The sequence below is a fragment of the Triturus cristatus genome, chromosome 10, assembly GCF_964204655.1.
Source record: "Triturus cristatus chromosome 10, aTriCri1.1, whole genome shotgun sequence".
In the NCBI taxonomy this organism is placed as follows: domain Eukaryota; kingdom Metazoa; phylum Chordata; class Amphibia; order Caudata; family Salamandridae; genus Triturus; species Triturus cristatus.
In genome coordinates, this window is record NC_140593.1 from 103,756,941 (window position 1) to 103,776,182 (window position 19,242).

Below are 19,242 nucleotides of genomic sequence, written 5' to 3' on the forward strand. Positions count from 1 at the left end.
GTCACCTGGCTGCGCGACCGGAAAAGGGCAGGGATGCGCAGTATTTTTTTTAAACAAAAAACACCCAGTACGGCGCATTCCATCCTTTTCCCCTGTGCTACCGCCATTTTCGCTACCCAACAGCAACGCAAGCACCCTTGTACCGTGGTGAAAGGGTGCCTGTGTTGCATGCAGGATTGTTTTTGTGCAGGAAGAGACCCCTTCATATACAAAAACAATCCTGAGAAGCATATTCGTATTTCTAACTCTTTACAGCCACGACAACTTTCAGATCTGCACTTTTGAATATGCCAACTGGACATGAGTGGCCAAGCTATCCGCTCCACTTCTCTCCATCTTTTCTTGGAAGTCTCTTGCAAGCAAAGGTCTCTTGACAAGGACACTACATTGGTTTGCACACATGACTCCATTGTTAATCATAAAATACAAAGCTTTAGTTTCCTATTAAAGGAAGCTAACTCTGCTCTAATTGTAAGTTTAAATTAAAGCTGCGGAGCAGGAACTGATTTTTTTTTTTTATATTCAGACGTCTACAAGATATGAGGAAGGTCCAATCTGAGCTTCATTCAAACTCCTTAACGATGCTGTCATTTTATTTTTCCCCAAACATGCTGGTTGGAAAATGTGCTTTCAATTAGTCATCTGAATTCTTTGTGGTCATTTGGCCACCTCTCCAATGTGTTTGGACAGCCTATTTTGTTTTATTTAATGTGGTATGTAGTCTTGAGCAAGCGTCTAAATATTCATTAGATGTTAATGCAAAATATTTGCAGTAACTCAATGCGTTTGAGACATTTTAAAGCCTTTGGTGTATAGTTAATATTTCTAGCTTAAATTGACCTTTTCAGAACGTTCAATTTCCTTCTCAGTTTGGGTTAAACACGGAAATTTAACCCGGATAGGCCTAGTCCGAACATATGCTACCCAATTATGCTTTGTGATGCGTCACTATCACATCTACAATTGACAAATAATTCAGTTTGGCATTCACCAATTTTGGTGTGGTTATGACAAAAGTAAGCACACCTGAATAGCCTGAATCTCAGTTTCTGGCTGTAGTGATCTCCAGCTAAAATAGGCTGATCATTCGAGTACTATCAAAATTTTAAAAGAAGTCATTGACCAAGTATCCAAGACAATTTTTTAAATCTACTCTTTGTCGACATACTTGTTAATCAGCTTACCCCCAGCTAGCCCCATCTAACTCTTACCTATCCTTAACGCGAGAGTGCAACCAAGTCTATTAAATCTGAAAACAGCTCAGTCTTCATTCAATTACTCGTTCTGTAAATCCCACACATTGCCATCTGTCATGCTATATGCATATCAACTCAAGATTGCTCCCTCTCCCCCACACTCTAGCCTTCTTCTCACCCTCAGTGTAGGGCTCTTCAGTACTGCTGCAGCAGCGTTTGTAGTCTAGTTTCTATCTTTTCAGTCCGTTCTTTCTATTTGACATCTCCACTTCATAGCGTCCCAAAAGGGCATTTTAAAACATTTGGGCTCCTTCTTGCAGAATAGTGACATGACAACATCATGAAATATTAGAATCTCGCCTTATAACTCCTTGAATGCTCTGTTGAAGTGCCTCTAGTGAAAAATCACGTATATGGGGAGGGAGGGAAACTTGGATAAAATGACTCATGGCTGCTGCTCTTTTCACCTGCTCTTTGGTCCCATGCCGAATATTCCTTCCATACCCGTGTTGTCATTGTAAGCCGGGGCTAGCATCTTTGACAAAGAGTCAGCCTTCAAGTCAACATCACCGAAGGGCCTCATCCTCTACACACTCAGGTCTGGCTCTATTTCCAGAGTCTTCACATTGACTTTCAAATACTTTGGCGAAGTCATATCAACGAGTGCTAACATTTCTACGTTTGGTTTCCCTAACAAATTGCTGCACTGCACGCCAACCTTCATCCACGGACCGACCAGTCTTATGTCAAATCAACCATAAGAAGGGAGGAGATTGACAACAGCCCAGCTGCCCCATAAACCTTAGTCTGCCCGCCTCAGTCTGGTTTCCGCAAGCAAGACCATGCCTTGTAGGAGAAGCTTTCAGTCACTTTACAAGGCATGGGCTAACATTTAGCAGCCTACTTTGGTTTATAGACCTCCTGGGCACCTCCCACCTACACCACTTTCAGCTAACTCACTCTTCAGTGTAAGCCTGTCTGAAAGATTGCTGTGTCGCAGCCCCTAATGAGCATTTGTTCGGTGACCGCTCTACACCTTGTCTAAGACCACTCTAGAATTAGAATTTGCATGGCCTTCTTGCTCCTACTTAACAAGTGGTTATGATTTTGCGGACTGCATTAAATTGAAAGGTGGGCCCGACACTAAAGCAGGGGTGTTGGATGGAAACATTTTAACAGAAAAGGCCTGACTTTCATTAACATTGCATCTCGATTTGATTACTCTAGATATTTTGGACACGGGGGTCGAAGATCAGAGCAACTATACCACTGAACAAACAAACAAAATGGAAGATGTACTGCACTTCACAGTATTGAAGACCTTTTCTAATTCGGGTACAACATCCTGGGCTGAAATCTTTTCTCCACATAGAGGAAACGAAACTGCTTGTAAGGGAGCAAGATAGACGGGCTTGAGATCATTGTAGGCGTTGCCATATTTAAAAGAACGTATTTCAGGGTAGGGAATACAGTTGTGGCGGGACCAACAAGCAATCTGCATACAAAGTGCACAAACGCGATCACGTCACTCACACCAACCCACACTGGGCAAATGGGCACCCACTATGGATCACACTGCTGGGAAACGGATAGTTTATTAAATTTCACCTCTGCCTCAACCAACTGCAGAGGCATGTAAACCACAAGAAAAAATATATATAAGCCAAACTACTTATGCCAAGCATGATTGGTCAGTCCAAGGATTTTTTATAAGGCAATATCAGGTGCTGGTGAAATCACTTCAAATTAATCAAACAGACTAACTTCCAGAATGCACAGATTCATTAAATAAAAAGTGAAAATGTAAACTGTATACATACCGCAACCTAGATCCTCTAGAGAGTGGAAGCGGTTAAGTCAGCTTTGAGTATTCCCTGTATAGTGCATTTTAACAAATTTAGGTGCATGGTTTTTCTTACTCAGTCACCCTGTGGGTATGATTAAGGGAGAACACTGAGGAAATGCAACCTTATTTATACCTTTTCAAATTCATTCTTAAAGAAATGAGCATGCTTCCTTTCCTGTATCAACTTTAATTTACAGTACTGACCTCGGCCACAAGTTAAGTGACCAGATGTTTAGAAAACTAATTCTGGGATAGGCCGGGTAGAAAAGAATTGGAAGAGCCAGAGTTGTATTACCGTAGTTTGGAGATTCACGCCCATCTTCCCGATCGCTTTCCTTTTCTCGCCTTTTTTTGTGATGCCTGTGCCCACGATGCCTGTGTCGTCTGCGGCTCTGCCTGCCAAGTGGAACATGCACACCAATATACACTGCACGGTGACCTGCATGGAAAGAAGAGATGTCCAATATTAGTTTATTAAAAATAAATAACAATTCTAACTACAGAGCTTGCATTCCTTTATAGAAACAAGACCTGTCAAGACATGTTTTAGGTAACCAATTCACATACAACTTTATCAAGAGGGATCTTTGGAAAGATACCGAGTGCCAACTCTTCAACAATACAAATGCCTCCAGACCTCCTTTCAACCTGCTAGTCACCAAGTATCTTCTGGTGCTTTGCAAGTTGGACTATAGAAATTGGGTCCAAGTCTGCAGAAACTTTGTGTGCAAAGCTGTAGGGAACTGGGTCCTTGTTGCAATACCCCTCCCCCCACACACACACACACACACACACTTTCTGCAAGGTATTGGATGCAACTTTGATTGAAGAGTACTGGGTTCCTGGCAACCAGATCACCAGTGTGAGAAGTTGGCCTGATATGTAGTGCTCACTATTCTAGTGATCACTGTGTATCATTCCAAACGACCCTTATTGATGATTGGTTGTAAGTCAACCTTTTAGACCAGCTATCCTAGTAGCGTGGATACGAGCAGTCTTTAGGCTAAACTCTAGAGGGCGTGTTAAGCCAGCTGTTTACCATCACATATACCCCTTGAACACCAAGTGAAAGGACACCACACAAGTTGTTATGAAAATAAAAGGATATTTATTTATAACAAGACTACCCTGGCTCTTTATGAGTCAGGGAGCTAAGCACACTACAAAACTCTTAGGAAAATACTTCAGTTGCACAATTTACACAAATGCCCGAGGGGCACGAGAAACCATCTACACTAACAGTGAAATGCGAATGGTTAGAGTCTGGAGGTACTGATTCCGGAGTGATCCGATCAGTGGGACTAAACGAAAAAGGAACTGGACACTTGTAGAGCGAACCTGCGATGGAGCACCGAGATGCTCGAGTTACCTAGCCCGGAGGCTGCGGCTGCGTGAAGTTCGTCAAGATGTCGGGAGTCCTCGTGTAGTCTCAGGAGCCTGAAAGAAGAAGTTGCTGGCAGGCGACCAGTGACGATGTTCAGAGCGATCCAAGCCTGGATCGGTGGTGAAGGAAAACCTGAAAGCAGAGGGGACTCAGTTCTCAACCGCTAGCCAGCGATCGTGTGGGTACCAGGAGGGTACCGGCTGAAGTCACCTCGACCAGGTGAGTGGGTGACGTCGGACTCGGCTGTTCCTCGGACCAGGAGGCGCGGCGGCGACCAGGATGGAGGGCGAGCTGTCCCACGAAGGTGTCTGCTGTCGATGATGCTGGGCCCAGGAAGGGGCAGCGGATCTTGGCAGTGGCCACCCAAGCGGGGGAGTCAAGATGGCGTCGGGAGTGGACCAGGAGGGTCCGTGGTACTCCTCTGTTGAAGGGGAGCAAGAGCCAGTCTGGAGCAACCAGACTAGTGATGAAACAATCGTGGTGCGTCGTGAAGAGGGCCACAAGCCGGTCGGCAAGTGGTCGAACAACGCGGTGAACAACAAGGAGCGGAAGGGCCCCCACGCAGATCTCGGGGATGCTGGGGAGGCAGACTTCGATGCTGGAGCTGCTCAGGGTTAGGGCTTCTCAAACCCTAGGTGCACTCACTCGAGGGTCCCTCGGTGGGCGTGCTAGATAAGCGTCGTGCAGGTTCTGAAGATAGCCGGTCCCGCAGGTCTCGTCACACCTACGACTCTCAGCTGAGCTGATGAGGGAGGTAAAAGGTCAGAGATGGCAGGGAACTCGGGTCTCGTCGAGCTGGGCAGTCTTGATCCGTAGGAGGGACTTACAGCAAACCGCAAGCGCTTAGATGGTGCCTGCTGGTGCAGGGTGGCTACTCCTTAGCCACAAGGGAGAGTCTTCAGAAATAGTCAAGAGTTCCTTTCGTGGAAAGTAGTTCGTGATTCGGAGTTATCCGATTATCTGATTATCCAATTTGGGAAGGGGACTCGCTCCTACCTTTATTCTAAGAAAAAGGGGCTGGCCCGTGACTAGGTTCTACCTATGGGTAGAGCCAGGAGGGGGGTGGTTACACCCCTATCCTTTGTCCGGCTTCGCGCCAGCTCAGGGGCTGGTGTGCCCCCGAAACTGGTTTGAGCCGGGCTATGCACAGTGAGCACCGGGGTGCCACTTGCAATCACCTTCCTTTCAGCCCTGCCTACCTGGGATACACAAACCCTGTCTGGGACGGTGCTAACACCGCCCTCGACAGGAAACCCTTTGTCCAAGCTCCCCTTGCTGGAAGGTCCCCCAGCAGCAGGAGGTCAGACTTGTGTCTGGTGGCAGCATCCATTTTGTGATGCTGAGGCTTGAGTCAACTTTAACCGGGGTTCAAGGTTACTTCCATGTCGTGTCCCTCTAAAAGGGGGGAATGCTAACCCCGTCACCAGGACTGGCGAGGGGTTCGTATTCCCATTCGTATGACACCTTACTCGACATGTATAGGTGATGCGATGCCAAAGTTAGCAAATAACCGCAAGGATTATAATGCCTTAAAAGTAGTTGGCCCGCGTCACCATGGAACGGCTATTAGGGCTTGGTTCCGCAAGCCGTCGACGGGCTCAGCTCGCGCCAGAGCACCGTCCCACATGATTCCCTGCACTCTGCCTTCAGGATTGATAAGGCCTGCTATAGGAGTGACTGATAGGAATCCATGTGTCCATTTTAGGGTTTAGGTGTAGGACTACTACACCTACAGCAACGGGTGATTACACCACGTGGCCCCAGCTGTCGTGCAGCCAGTTGTGTCAGATTTGGGCGGCCATTCCAGGGGTGGCATAATACATGCTTCAGCTCCTGGTAGGCCCTGGGTACACCGATGCCCTGGATACCTGTGGTATGCTGAGACAGGGACTGACAAGGTGGCCCAGTTCCAATTAGTGGATGCACCTAACGTACATGTGTGTTAATTTCGAGAGAGAACAGCTAGGCTGTGGGTCTGATTGGCAGGCCCACAGCCGGAGAAAGTCGTAAACCAATGAAGCAAAAGCAAAAAATCTGGGTGATCATAGGATTGCAGACCCTACTCTCCTACATGACCCCCCCCCAAACTTTGGGACAATAAGCTAACCTTGACCAGGTGAGTCTTCTTGCTCTAAGTGGAAATACCTGGAGAGCCCATCTGCATTGCCATGATCAGTGCCAGGTCTATGCTCCACTGTGAAGTCCATACCCTGTAGGGAAATGGACCACCTAAGTAGTTTGGGGTTTTCACCCTTCATTTGATTTAGCCACAAGAGGGGCTTATGGTCGGTCTGAATCTTGAAGTGAGTGCCAAACAAGTATGGCCTCAACTTCTTCAGGGCCCAAACCACAGCAAAGGCCTCCCTCTCAATAGCTGACCAATTCTTCTCTCTGGGGGTCAGCCTCCTGCTAATAAAAGCTATGGGCTGGTCATGACCATCAAAATTCAGTTGCGATAGAACAGCTCCCACACCCAGCTCCGAAGCGTCTGTTTGGACAAAGAATGGTTTGGAGTAGTCTGGACTCTTTAGGATAGGTGCTGTGCACATGGCCCGCTTTAGGTCATCGAATGCCTTCTGACAGCTTGCTGTCCACTGAACTTTTTTTGGCATCTTTTTACTTGTCAGGTCGTTTAGCGGGGTCACAATGGATCCATAATTTCTGACAAATTTCCGGTAATAACCAGTCAGGCCCAAGAAAGCTCGAACCTGAGTCTGGGTGGTTGGAGGAGCCCAGTCCTGGATGGCCTGTATTTTGCTCTCCAACGGTTGAACCTGGCCTCCACCTACAAGGTGGCCCAGGTATACAACCTGTGTCTGCCCTATCTGGCACTTGGTGGCCTTGATAGTGAGGCCTGCCTTCTGCAGGGCCTCTAACACTTTCCTCAGGTGGACCAGGTGATCCTCCCAGGTGGAGCTAAAGACAGCGATATCGTCCAGATACGCCGCACAGAAGTCGTCCAACCCAGTGAGAACTCGATTCACCAGCCTTTGGAAGGTGGCAGGTGCATTTTTCAAACCAAAGGGCATTACCACGAACTGATAATGCCCACCCGGGGTAGAAAATGCTGTTTTGGGCTTGGCCTCCTCAGCTAACCTGATTTGCCAATACCCAGCTGTCAGGTCAAACGTACTTAAGTAGTTGGCCGAGGCCAACCGGTCGATAAGTTCGTCTGCTCTTGGTATCGGGTGGGCGTCGGTCTTAGTGACCGCATTGAGACCTCTGTAGTCCACGCAAAACCTCATCTCTTTCTTACCGCCCTGGGTGTGAGGTTTCGGCACGAGCACTACGGGACTAGCCCAGGGGCTGTCCGAGGGTTCAATGACTCCCAGCTCCAACATTTTCTGCACCTCTGTCTTGATGCAGTCTCTGACATGATCAGGTTGCCGATAGATTTTACTCTTTACGGGCAGACTGTCCCCAGTGTCGACCTCGTGGGTACACCACTTGGTCTGACTGGGTGTCAGAGAGAACATATGTCGAAAGGATTGAAGAACCTGTTTACAATCCTCTTGTTGATGTCCAGAGAGGCTGCCACAAAAGACAACACCATCTACTGATCCATCGTCAGGGTTCTGAGAGAGCAGGTCTGGGAGAGGGTCACTCTCCTCCTCCTGTCCCTCATCTGTGGCCATGAGCAAGCCCATGCCCTCCCTGTCGACATATGCCTTGAGCCTGTTTACATGGAGCACCCTGTGGGGGCTCCGGGGAGTTCCCAGGTCTACCAAGTAGGTGACCTCTCCCTTTTGCTCAATGATCGTGTGGGGCCCAGACCATTTGTCTTTGAGTGCTGCTGGGGCCACTGGCTCCAGCACCCACACCTTCTGTCCAGGCTGGTACACAGTCAGGACAGCCTTTTGGTCGTGCCAAGCTTTCTGTAATTCTTGGCTCGCCTCAAGGTTTTTAGACGCCTTTTCCATGTACTCCGCCATCCGCGAGCGGAGACCGAGCACATAGTCCACAATGTTTGATGCCGGCTTTCTGAGAGGTCTCTCCCATCCTTCCTTTACCAAACAAAGGGGTCCCCTTACAGGATGTCCGAACAGAAGCTCAAAAGGGCTGTAGCCAACCCCCTTCTGCGGGACCTCTCTGTAGGCGAACAAGAGGCAGGGTATCAGGACATCCCATCTCCGCCGAAGCTTTTCAGGTAGTCCGTGAATCATCCCTTTTAGGGTCCGGTTGAATCTCTCAACCAGCCCATTGCATTGTGGGTGATAGGGTGTGGTGAACTTGTAGTTGACACCACATTCCTTCCACATAGCAGTCAGATATCCCGACATGAAGTTTGCACCTCTGTCTGAGACGACCTCCTTAGGGAAGCCCACTCTGGAGAACACTCCAAGTAGGGCCCGTGCCACCACAGGTGCCGTAGTGGTCCTAAGGGGAATAGCTTCAGGATACCTGGTGGCGTGGTCCACCACCACCAGTATAAACTTGTGCCCTGATGCTGTCTGGGGTTCCATTGGTCCGACAATGTCGATCCCCACTCGTTCAAAGGGTACCCCCACCACTGGTAGTGGTATGAGGGGGGCCTTTGTCGTGCCACCTGACTTACCACTGGCTTGGCAAGTGACACAGGAGCGGCAAAACTCCTTCGTATCTTCGGACATGTGGGGCCAGTGAAAGTGTGGAACAATTCTGTCCCAAGTCTTATTCTGGCCTAAGTGACCTGCAAGGGGAATCTCGTGGGCCAAGGTGAGAAGGAAACCTCTCAGAGACAAGGGGATGACCAGCCTCCTGGTCGCACCAGGTTTGGGGTCTCTTGCCTCAGAGTACAGGAGTCCATCGTCCCAGTACACTTTGTGGGTACCTGTGGCATTCCCTGCAGCCTCAGCAGCGGCCTGCTGTCTGAGGGGTTCAAGTGAGGGGCAGTCTAACTGTGCCTTCCCCAGGTCTTCCCTGGAGGGTCCCCCTGAGCCCAGAAACTCAACCTGACCAGGTTCAAGCTCTTGCGGCTCAGTTTCCCTCAGTTCTTTAAGGTCAGCCTCCTCGGAGACTTGATCCACGACCTGGGGCAAGGGGGAAGGCGAAGCCTTACCCTTACTGCTCCTTTTCTTGGAAGGTGTCTGGTCCGTTCTTCCAGGATCCAGCACCTGTTCAGTGGGGCATCTTTTGGCCTGTGACCTGGTCACAGCAAGGACATGTGCTGGCAAACCTAACATTTCCATGTGAGTCCTCTGCTCCACTTCTGACCATTGTGACGTTTCCAAATCATTGCCCAACAGACATTCTACGGGGAGGTCTGAACTAACCACAACCTTTTTCGGGCCACTTACCCCTCCCCAGGAGAAATCAACAACTGCCATACTGTGATTGGTAGTGACGTTGCTGGCATTGGTCACTAGGTAACTGGTACCTAGCATGATCTGTCCAGGGTCCACGAAGTTAGGCGTCACCATGGTGACACTGGCACACGTGTCCCTGTAGGCCTGAGCCACTTTTCCATTTATCAAAGGTGTCTGCCTGTATTTGCCCAAAGTATTGGGACTGGCATCAGGGGACATATCCATATCCCCTGTACAGACAAGGACGGCCTGAGTGAGCGTGCCGACTAAGTCGTCACTCCCCTCGGTTCCCAAGGTTAACCCAACTAATGCCTTGGGAGGCGCACTACCACTGCTGACTGTACTAGGGGGCGCAGGTGCCTTAGGGGCTGCAGTGGTAGGAGTTTGCCCTCCTTTCTTGGTGCACTCACTAAACCAGTGAGTCTTACTTTTACAGTATTGGCACCACCTTTTTGACTGGCCTTCTTGAGTCTTCTTCTTCTGTGAAGCCTGACCCCCACCCTCTTTGGTTTGTTGGGGACCTGTCGAAGACTTCTGGTCATTTTGTTCGTTCTTGTTACCCTTTTGGTCTGCTTTCTTCTGACCACCCTGGTTCTGATTCTGGTTCTGCTTGACCCTTGTTCTGACCCATCTGTCCGCCTTCTTTCCCAATTCTTGGGGAGAGGTCAGATCCGAGTCGACAAGGTGCTGATGCAACAATTGGTTCTGACAGTTGTTTAAAATCTGTTCTCGCATGATAAGATTGTACAATCCTGTGTAATCAGTAACCTTGCTACCCAGCAACCAGCCTTCCAAAGCCTTAGTGGCACAATCGACAAAGTCAGCCCAATCCTGAGACTGAATTTTCTGGGTGTCCCGGAACAGCACCCGGTACTGTTCCGTGGTTAAGCCGAACCCATCAATCAGTGTGTTCTTCAGGACTTGGTAGTTGTTAGCATCCTCAGCTCTTGTAGTGAGGAGCTTGTCCCTTCCTTTACCTTCAAAGGAAAGCCACAGTATAGCTGCCCACTGACTTGGGGGGACGCACTGGACAGTGCAGGCCCTCTCCAAGGCAGTTATCCACTTGTGGATGTCGTCCCCTTGTTTAAAGGGGGGCACTATTTTACTCAGGTGTCTAGTGTCTATACCCCTGTCTTTCTCTCTATTGAGAATGCTGCCACCAGTGGGATCTAACCCACTTAATTTCTGCTCTCGGGCTAAGGCAAGTCTTTCTTTGGCGAGGGCAAGTTCTTCCCGCTCGATCCTCAGATTGACCTCCCGCATCTTCGCTTCATGCTCCCTCCTCTGAGGGGAAGTCATTCCTCTCTGAGAAGGTGCCTGAGAGACATGTGTATGAACCGATCTGCCAGAGCCTCTGGAGAGAGACCTAGCTCGTCCGTTCCCAAGGTTAAGCCTGCTTGAGCGTGGGCCCGGGGCTCCCCCAGTTCCATTCTCATGCCTGCTTAAGTTGGTCCTTGTAAGCCTGCCGACTACCACTGGACCTTTGTCTGCCTCGTCTCCCGATAACTCGTCCTCGTCCTCCTCCTCTGTGTGGAGGTCGAGGTCTGGGTCACCGAGGGTTCCCTCTAAGGGAGGCATGTTCCCATCTGCACTGGGGGGACCTGGGTTAGAGGACCTCCTAGCATCGTACGCCTCTAAGAGACCTATCAGTATTGCGATGGTAGGGTTAGAACCCTGGTTTAGCTTTCTGGAGGCACACAGTTGTCTCATCTCCTTGAAGCTAAGAGTTGCATATCGTGACACGACCTGTGGAGGGTCACTGACCACTAGGGGAGTCCCTGCAGACTCTCCGTGGACCGACATGCTTTTCTAGTGAGGTGTAAGTGTTGCACCTACCTACACTATGGGTTTACCTACTGATCCCTTGCTAAGAGTTGTAGTCAGGGTGTGCTAAGCCCTGTTACACTACAACAGCCGGTTCAGTAGAACTCGGAGTATTCTAAGTTAAGTTATATGTACCTGGGTACTTATGTGATCTTTCACTGCGATATTCTTAGGATACGTGTGAGGTAAAACAACAGCAAGCTCAAATCCCAACCGCTGCTCACCAATGTGAGAAGTTGGCCTGATATGTAGTGCTCACTATTCTAGTGATCACTGTGTATCATTCCAAACGACCCTTATTGATGATTGGTTGTAAGTCAACCTTTTAGACCAGCTATCCTAGTAGCGTGGATACGAGCAGTCTTTAGGCTAAACTCTAGAGGGCGTGTTAAGCCAGCTGTTTACCATCACATATACCCCTTGAACACCAAGTGAAAGGACACCACACAAGTTGTTATGAAAATAAAAGGATATTTATTTATAACAAGACTACCCTGGCTCTTTATGAGTCAGGGAGCTAAGCACACTACAAAACTCTTAGGAAAATACTTCAGTTGCACAATTTACACAAATGCCCGAGGGGCACGAGAAACCATCTACACTAACAGTGAAATGCGAATGGTTAGAGTCTGGAGGTACTGATTCCGGAGTGATCCGATCAGTGGGACTAAACGAAAAAGGAACTGGACACTTGTAGAGCGAACCTGCGATGGAGCACCGAGATGCTCGAGTTACCTAGCCCGGAGGCTGCGGCTGCGTGAAGTTCGTCAAGATGTCGGGAGTCCTCGTGTAGTCTCAGGAGCCTGAAAGAAGAAGTTGCTGGCAGGCGACCAGTGACGATGTTCAGAGCGATCCAAGCCTGGATCGGTGGTGAAGGAAAACCTGAAAGCAGAGGGGACTCAGTTCTCAACCGCTAGCCAGCGATCGTGTGGGTACCAGGAGGGTACCGGCTGAAGTCACCTCGACCAGGTGAGTGGGTGACGTCGGACTCGGCTGTTCCTCGGACCAGGAGGCGCGGCGGCGACCAGGATGGAGGGCGAGCTGTCCCACGAAGGTGTCTGCTGTCGATGATGCTGGGCCCAGGAAGGGGCAGCGGATCTTGGCAGTGGCCACCCAAGCGGGGGAGTCAAGATGGCGTCGGGAGTGGACCAGGAGGGTCCGTGGTACTCCTCTGTTGAAGGGGAGCAAGAGCCAGTCTGGAGCAACCAGACTAGTGATGAAACAATCGTGGTGCGTCGTGAAGAGGGCCACAAGCCGGTCGGCAAGTGGTCGAACAACGCGGTGAACAACAAGGAGCGGAAGGGCCCCCACGCAGATCTCGGGGATGCTGGGGAGGCAGACTTCGATGCTGGAGCTGCTCAGGGTTAGGGCTTCTCAAACCCTAGGTGCACTCACTCGAGGGTCCCTCGGTGGGCGTGCTAGATAAGCGTCGTGCAGGTTCTGAAGATAGCCGGTCCCGCAGGTCTCGTCACACCTACGACTCTCAGCTGAGCTGATGAGGGAGGTAAAAGGTCAGAGATGGCAGGGAACTCGGGTCTCGTCGAGCTGGGCAGTCTTGATCCGTAGGAGGGACTTACAGCAAACCGCAAGCGCTTAGATGGTGCCTGCTGGTGCAGGGTGGCTACTCCTTAGCCACAAGGGAGAGTCTTCAGAAATAGTCAAGAGTTCCTTTCGTGGAAAGTAGTTCGTGATTCGGAGTTATCCGATTATCTGATTATCCAATTTGGGAAGGGGACTCGCTCCTACCTTTATTCTAAGAAAAAGGGGCTGGCCCGTGACTAGGTTCTACCTATGGGTAGAGCCAGGAGGGGGGTGGTTACACCCCTATCCTTTGTCCGGCTTCGCGCCAGCTCAGGGGCTGGTGTGCCCCCGAAACTGGTTTGAGCCGGGCTATGCACAGTGAGCACCGGGGTGCCACTTGCAATCACCTTCCTTTCAGCCCTGCCTACCTGGGATACACAAACCCTGTCTGGGACGGTGCTAACACCGCCCTCGACAGGAAACCCTTTGTCCAAGCTCCCCTTGCTGGAAGGTCCCCCAGCAGCAGGAGGTCAGACTTGTGTCTGGTGGCAGCATCCATTTTGTGATGCTGAGGCTTGAGTCAACTTTAACCGGGGTTCAAGGTTACTTCCATGTCGTGTCCCTCTAAAAGGGGGGAATGCTAACCCCGTCACCAGGACTGGCGAGGGGTTCGTATTCCCATTCGTATGACACCTTACTCGACATGTATAGGTGATGCGATGCCAAAGTTAGCAAATAACCGCAAGGATTATAATGCCTTAAAAGTAGTTGGCCCGCGTCACCATGGAACGGCTATTAGGGCTTGGTTCCGCAAGCCGTCGACGGGCTCAGCTCGCGCCAGAGCACCGTCCCACATGATTCCCTGCACTCTGCCTTCAGGATTGATAAGGCCTGCTATAGGAGTGACTGATAGGAATCCATGTGTCCATTTTAGGGTTTAGGTGTAGGAATACTACACCTACAGCAACGGGTGATTACACCACGTGGCCCCAGCTGTCGTGCAGCCAGTTGTGTCAGATTTGGGCGGCCATTCCAGGGGTGGCATAATACATGCTTCAGCTCCTGGTAGGCCCTGGGTACACCGATGCCCTGGATACCTGTGGTATGCTGAGACAGGGACTGACAAGGTGGCCCAGTTCCAATTAGTGGATGCACCTAACGTACATGTGTGTTAATTTCGAGAGAGAACAGCTAGGCTGTGGGTCTGATTGGCAGGCCCACAGCCGGAGAAAGTCGTAAACCAATGAAGCAAAAGCAAAAAATCTGGGTGATCATAGGATTGCAGACCCTACTCTCCTACATGACCCCCCCCCAAACTTTGGGACAATAAGCTAACCTTGACCAGGTGAGTCTTCTTGCTCTAAGTGGAAATACCTGGAGAGCCCATCTGCATTGCCATGATCAGTGCCAGATCTATGCTCCACTGTGAAGTCCATACCCTGTAGGGAAATGGACCACCTAAGTAGTTTGGGGTTTTCACCCTTCATTTGATTTAGCCACAAGAGGGGCTTATGGTCGGTCTGAATCTTGAAGTGAGTGCCAAACAAGTATGGCCTCAACTTCTTCAGGGCCCAAACCACAGCAAAGGCCTCCCTCTCAATAGCTGACCAATTCTTCTCTCTGGGGGTCAGCCTCCTGCTAATAAAAGCTATGGGCTGGTCATGACCATCAAAATTCAGTTGCGATAGAACAGCTCCCACACCCAGCTCCGAAGCGTCTGTTTGGACAATGAATGGTTTGGAGTAGTCTGGACTCTTTAGGATAGGTGCTGTGCACATGGCCCGCTTTAGGTCATCGAATGCCTTCTGACAGCTTGCTGTCCACTGAACTTTTTTTGGCATCTTTTTACTTGTCAGGTCGTTTAGCGGGGTCACAATGGATCCATAATTTCTGACAAATTTCCGGTAATAACCAGTCAGGCCCAAGAAAGCTCGAACCTGAGTCTGGGTGGTTGGAGGAGCCCAGTCCTGGATGGCCTGTATTTTGCTCTCCAACGGTTGAACCTGGCCTCCACCTACAAGGTGGCCCAGGTATACAACCTGTGTCTGCCCTATCTGGCACTTGGTGGCCTTGATAGTGAGGCCTGCCTTCTGCAGGGCCTCTAACACTTTCCTCAGGTGGACCAGGTGATCCTCCCAGGTGGAGCTAAAGACAGCGATATCGTCCAGATACGCCGCACAGAAGTCGTCCAACCCAGTGAGAACTCGATTCACCAGCCTTTGGAAGGTGGCAGGTGCATTTTTCAAACCAAAGGGCATTACCACGAACTGATAATGCCCACCCGGGGTAGAAAATGCTGTTTTGGGCTTGGCCTCCTCAGCTAACCTGATTTGCCAATACCCAGCTGTCAGGTCAAACGTACTTAAGTAGTTGGCCGAGGCCAACCGGTCGATAAGTTCGTCTGCTCTTGGTATCGGGTGGGCGTCGGTCTTAGTGACCGCATTGAGACCTCTGTAGTCCACGCAAAACCTCATCTCTTTCTTACCGCCCTGGGTGTGAGGTTTCGGCACGAGCACTACGGGACTAGCCCAGGGGCTGTCCGAGGGTTCAATGACTCCCAGCTCCAACATTTTCTGCACCTCTGTCTTGATGCAGTCTCTGACATGATCAGGTTGCCGATAGATTTTACTCTTTACGGGCAGACTGTCCCCAGTGTCGACCTCGTGGGTACACCACTTGGTCTGACTGGGTGTCAGAGAGAACATATGTCGAAAGGATTGAAGAACCTGTTTACAATCCTCTTGTTGATGTCCAGAGAGGCTGCCACAAAAGACAACACCATCTACTGATCCATCGTCAGGGTTCTGAGAGAGCAGGTCTGGGAGAGGGTCACTCTCCTCCTCCTGTCCCTCATCTGTGGCCATGAGCAAGCCCATGCCCTCCCTGTCGACATATGCCTTGAGCCTGTTTACATGGAGCACCCTGTGGGGGCTCCGGGGAGTTCCCAGGTCTACCAAGTAGGTGACCTCTCCCTTTTGCTCAATGATCGTGTGGGGCCCAGACCATTTGTCTTTGAGTGCTGCTGGGGCCACTGGCTCCAGCACCCACACCTTCTGTCCAGGCTGGTACACAGTCAGGACAGCCTTTTGGTCGTGCCAAGCTTTCTGTAATTCTTGGCTCGCCTCAAGGTTTTTAGACGCCTTTTCCATGTACTCCGCCATCCGCGAGCGGAGACCGAGCACATAGTCCACAATGTTTGATGCCGGCTTTCTGAGAGGTCTCTCCCATCCTTCCTTTACCAAACAAAGGGGTCCCCTTACAGGATGTCCGAACAGAAGCTCAAAAGGGCTGTAGCCAACCCCCTTCTGCGGGACCTCTCTGTAGGCGAACAAGAGGCAGGGTATCAGGACATCCCATCTCCGCCGAAGCTTTTCAGGTAGTCCGTGAATCATCCCTTTTAGGGTCCGGTTGAATCTCTCAACCAGCCCATTGCATTGTGGGTGATAGGGTGTGGTGAACTTGTAGTTGACACCACATTCCTTCCACATAGCAGTCAGATATCCCGACATGAAGTTTGCACCTCTGTCTGAGACGACCTCCTTAGGGAAGCCCACTCTGGAGAACACTCCAAGTAGGGCCCGTGCCACCACAGGTGCCGTAGTGGTCCTAAGGGGAATAGCTTCAGGATACCTGGTGGCGTGGTCCACCACCACCAGTATAAACTTGTGCCCTGATGCTGTCTGGGGTTCCATTGGTCCGACAATGTCGATCCCCACTCGTTCAAAGGGTACCCCCACCACTGGTAGTGGTATGAGGGGGGCCTTTGTCGTGCCACCTGACTTACCACTGGCTTGGCAAGTGACACAGGAGCGGCAAAACTCCTTCGTATCTTCGGACATGTGGGGCCAGTGAAAGTGTGGAACAATTCTGTCCCAAGTCTTATTCTGGCCTAAGTGACCTGCAAGGGGAATCTCGTGGGCCAAGGTGAGAAGGAAACCTCTCAGAGACAAGGGGATGACCAGCCTCCTGGTCGCACCAGGTTTGGGGTCTCTTGCCTCAGAGTACAGGAGTCCATCGTCCCAGTACACTTTGTGGGTACCTGTGGCATTCCCTGCAGCCTCAGCAGCGGCCTGCTGTCTGAGGGGTTCAAGTGAGGGGCAGTCTAACTGTGCCTTCCCCAGGTCTTCCCTGGAGGGTCCCCCTGAGCCCAGAAACTCAACCTGACCAGGTTCAAGCTCTTGCGGCTCAGTTTCCCTCAGTTCTTTAAGGTCAGCCTCCTCGGAGACTTGATCCACGACCTGGGGCAAGGGGGAAGGCGAAGCCTTACCCTTACTGCTCCTTTTCTTGGAAGGTGTCTGGTCCGTTCTTCCAGGATCCAGCACCTGTTCAGTGGGGCATCTTTTGGCCTGTGACCTGGTCACAGCAAGGACATGTGCTGGCAAACCTAACATTTCCATGTGAGTCCTCTGCTCCACTTCTGACCATTGTGACGTTTCCAAATCATTGCCCAACAGACATTCTACGGGGAGGTCTGAACTAACCACAACCTTTTTCGGGCCACTTACCCCTCCCCAGGAGAAATCAACAACTGCCATACTGTGATTGGTAGTGACGTTGCTGGCATTGGTCACTAGGTAACTGGTACCTAGCATGATCTGTCCAGGGTCCACGAAGTTAGGCGTCACCATGGTGACACTGGCACACGTGTCCCTGTAGGCCTGAGCCACTTTTCCATTTATCAAAGGTGTCTGCCTGTATTTGCCCAAAGTATTGGGACTGGCATCAGGGGACATATCCATATCCCCTGTACAGACAAGGACGGCCTGAGTGAGCGTGCCGACTAAGTCGTCACTCCCCTCGGTTCCCAAGGTTAACCCAACTAATGCCTTGGGAGGCGCACTACCACTGCTGACTGTACTAGGGGGCGCAGGTGCCTTAGGGGCTGCAGTGGTAGGAGTTTGCCCTCCTTTCTTGGTGCACTCACTAAACCAGTGAGTCTTACTTTTACAGTATTGGCACCACCTTTTTGACTGGCCTTCTTGAGTCTTCTTCTTCTGTGAAGCCTGACCCCCACCCTCTTTGGTTTGTTGGGGACCTGTCGAAGACTTCTGGTCATTTTGTTCGTTCTTGTTACCCTTTTGGTCTGCTTTCTTCTGACCACCCTGGTTCTGATTCTGGTTCTGCTTGACCCTTGTTCTGACCCATCTGTCCGCCTTCTTTCCCAATTCTTGGGGAGAGGTCAGATCCGAGTCGACAAGGTGCTGATGCAACAATTGGTTCTGACAGTTGTTTAAAATCTGTTCTCGCATGATAAGATTGTACAATCCTGTGTAATCAGTAACCTTGCTACCCAGCAACCAGCCTTCCAAAGCCTTAGTGGCACAATCGACAAAGTCAGCCCAATCCTGAGACTGAATTTTCTGGGTGTCCCGGAACAGCACCCGGTACTGTTCCGTGGTTAAGCCGAACCCATCAATCAGTGTGTTCTTCAGGACTTGGTAGTTGTTAGCATCCTCCGCTCTTGTAGTGAGGAGCTTGTCCCTTCCTTTACCTTCAAAGGAAAGCCACAGTATAGCTGCCCACTGACTTGGGGGGACGCACTGGACAGTGCAGGCCCTCTCCAAGGCAGTTATCCACTTGTGGATGTCGTCCCCTTGTTTAAAGGGGGGCACTATTTTACTCAGGTGTCTAGTGTCTATACCCCTGTCTTTCTCTCTATTGAGAATGCTGCCACCAGTGGGATCTAACCCACTTAATTTCTGCTCTCGGGCTAAGGCAAGTCTTTCTTTGGCGAGGGCAAGTTCTTCCCGCTCGATCCTCAGATTGACCTCCCGCATCTTCGCTTCATGCTCCCTCCTCTGAGGGGAAGTCATTCCTCTCTGAGAAGGTGCCTGAGAGACATGTGTATGAACCGATCTGCCAGAGCCTCTGGAGAGAGACCTAGCTCGTCCGTTCCCAAGGTTAAGCCTGCTTGAGCGTGGGCCCGGGGCTCCCCCAGTTCCATTCTCATGCCTGCTTAAGTTGGTCCTTGTAAGCCTGCCGACTACCACTGGACCTTTGTCTGCCTCGTCTCCCGATAACTCGTCCTCGTCCTCCTCCTCTGTGTGGAGGTCGAGGTCTGGGTCACCGAGGGTTCCCTCTAAGGGAGGCATGTTCCCATCTGCACTGGGGGGACCTGGGTTAGAGGACCTCCTAGCATCGTACGCCTCTAAGAGACCTATCAGTATTGCGATGGTAGGGTTAGAA

General features: G+C 50.7%; 1 protein-coding gene across 7 annotated transcripts in view; it reads right to left on the reverse strand.

The window, feature by feature from the left end:
- The window catches only part of SLC4A7 (solute carrier family 4 member 7), a 470,313-nt gene that overhangs the window by 269,857 nt on the left and 181,214 nt on the right, over positions 1-19,242 (reverse strand). For all 7 annotated transcript variants that reach the window (XM_085630550.1, XM_085630551.1, XM_085630545.1 and 4 more), the window contains exon 3: positions 3,338-3,481. In XM_085630550.1, the coding sequence (XP_085486676.1) occupies positions 3,338-3,481 (144 nt within the window). The remainder of the gene's footprint in view (positions 1-3,337; positions 3,482-19,242) is intronic.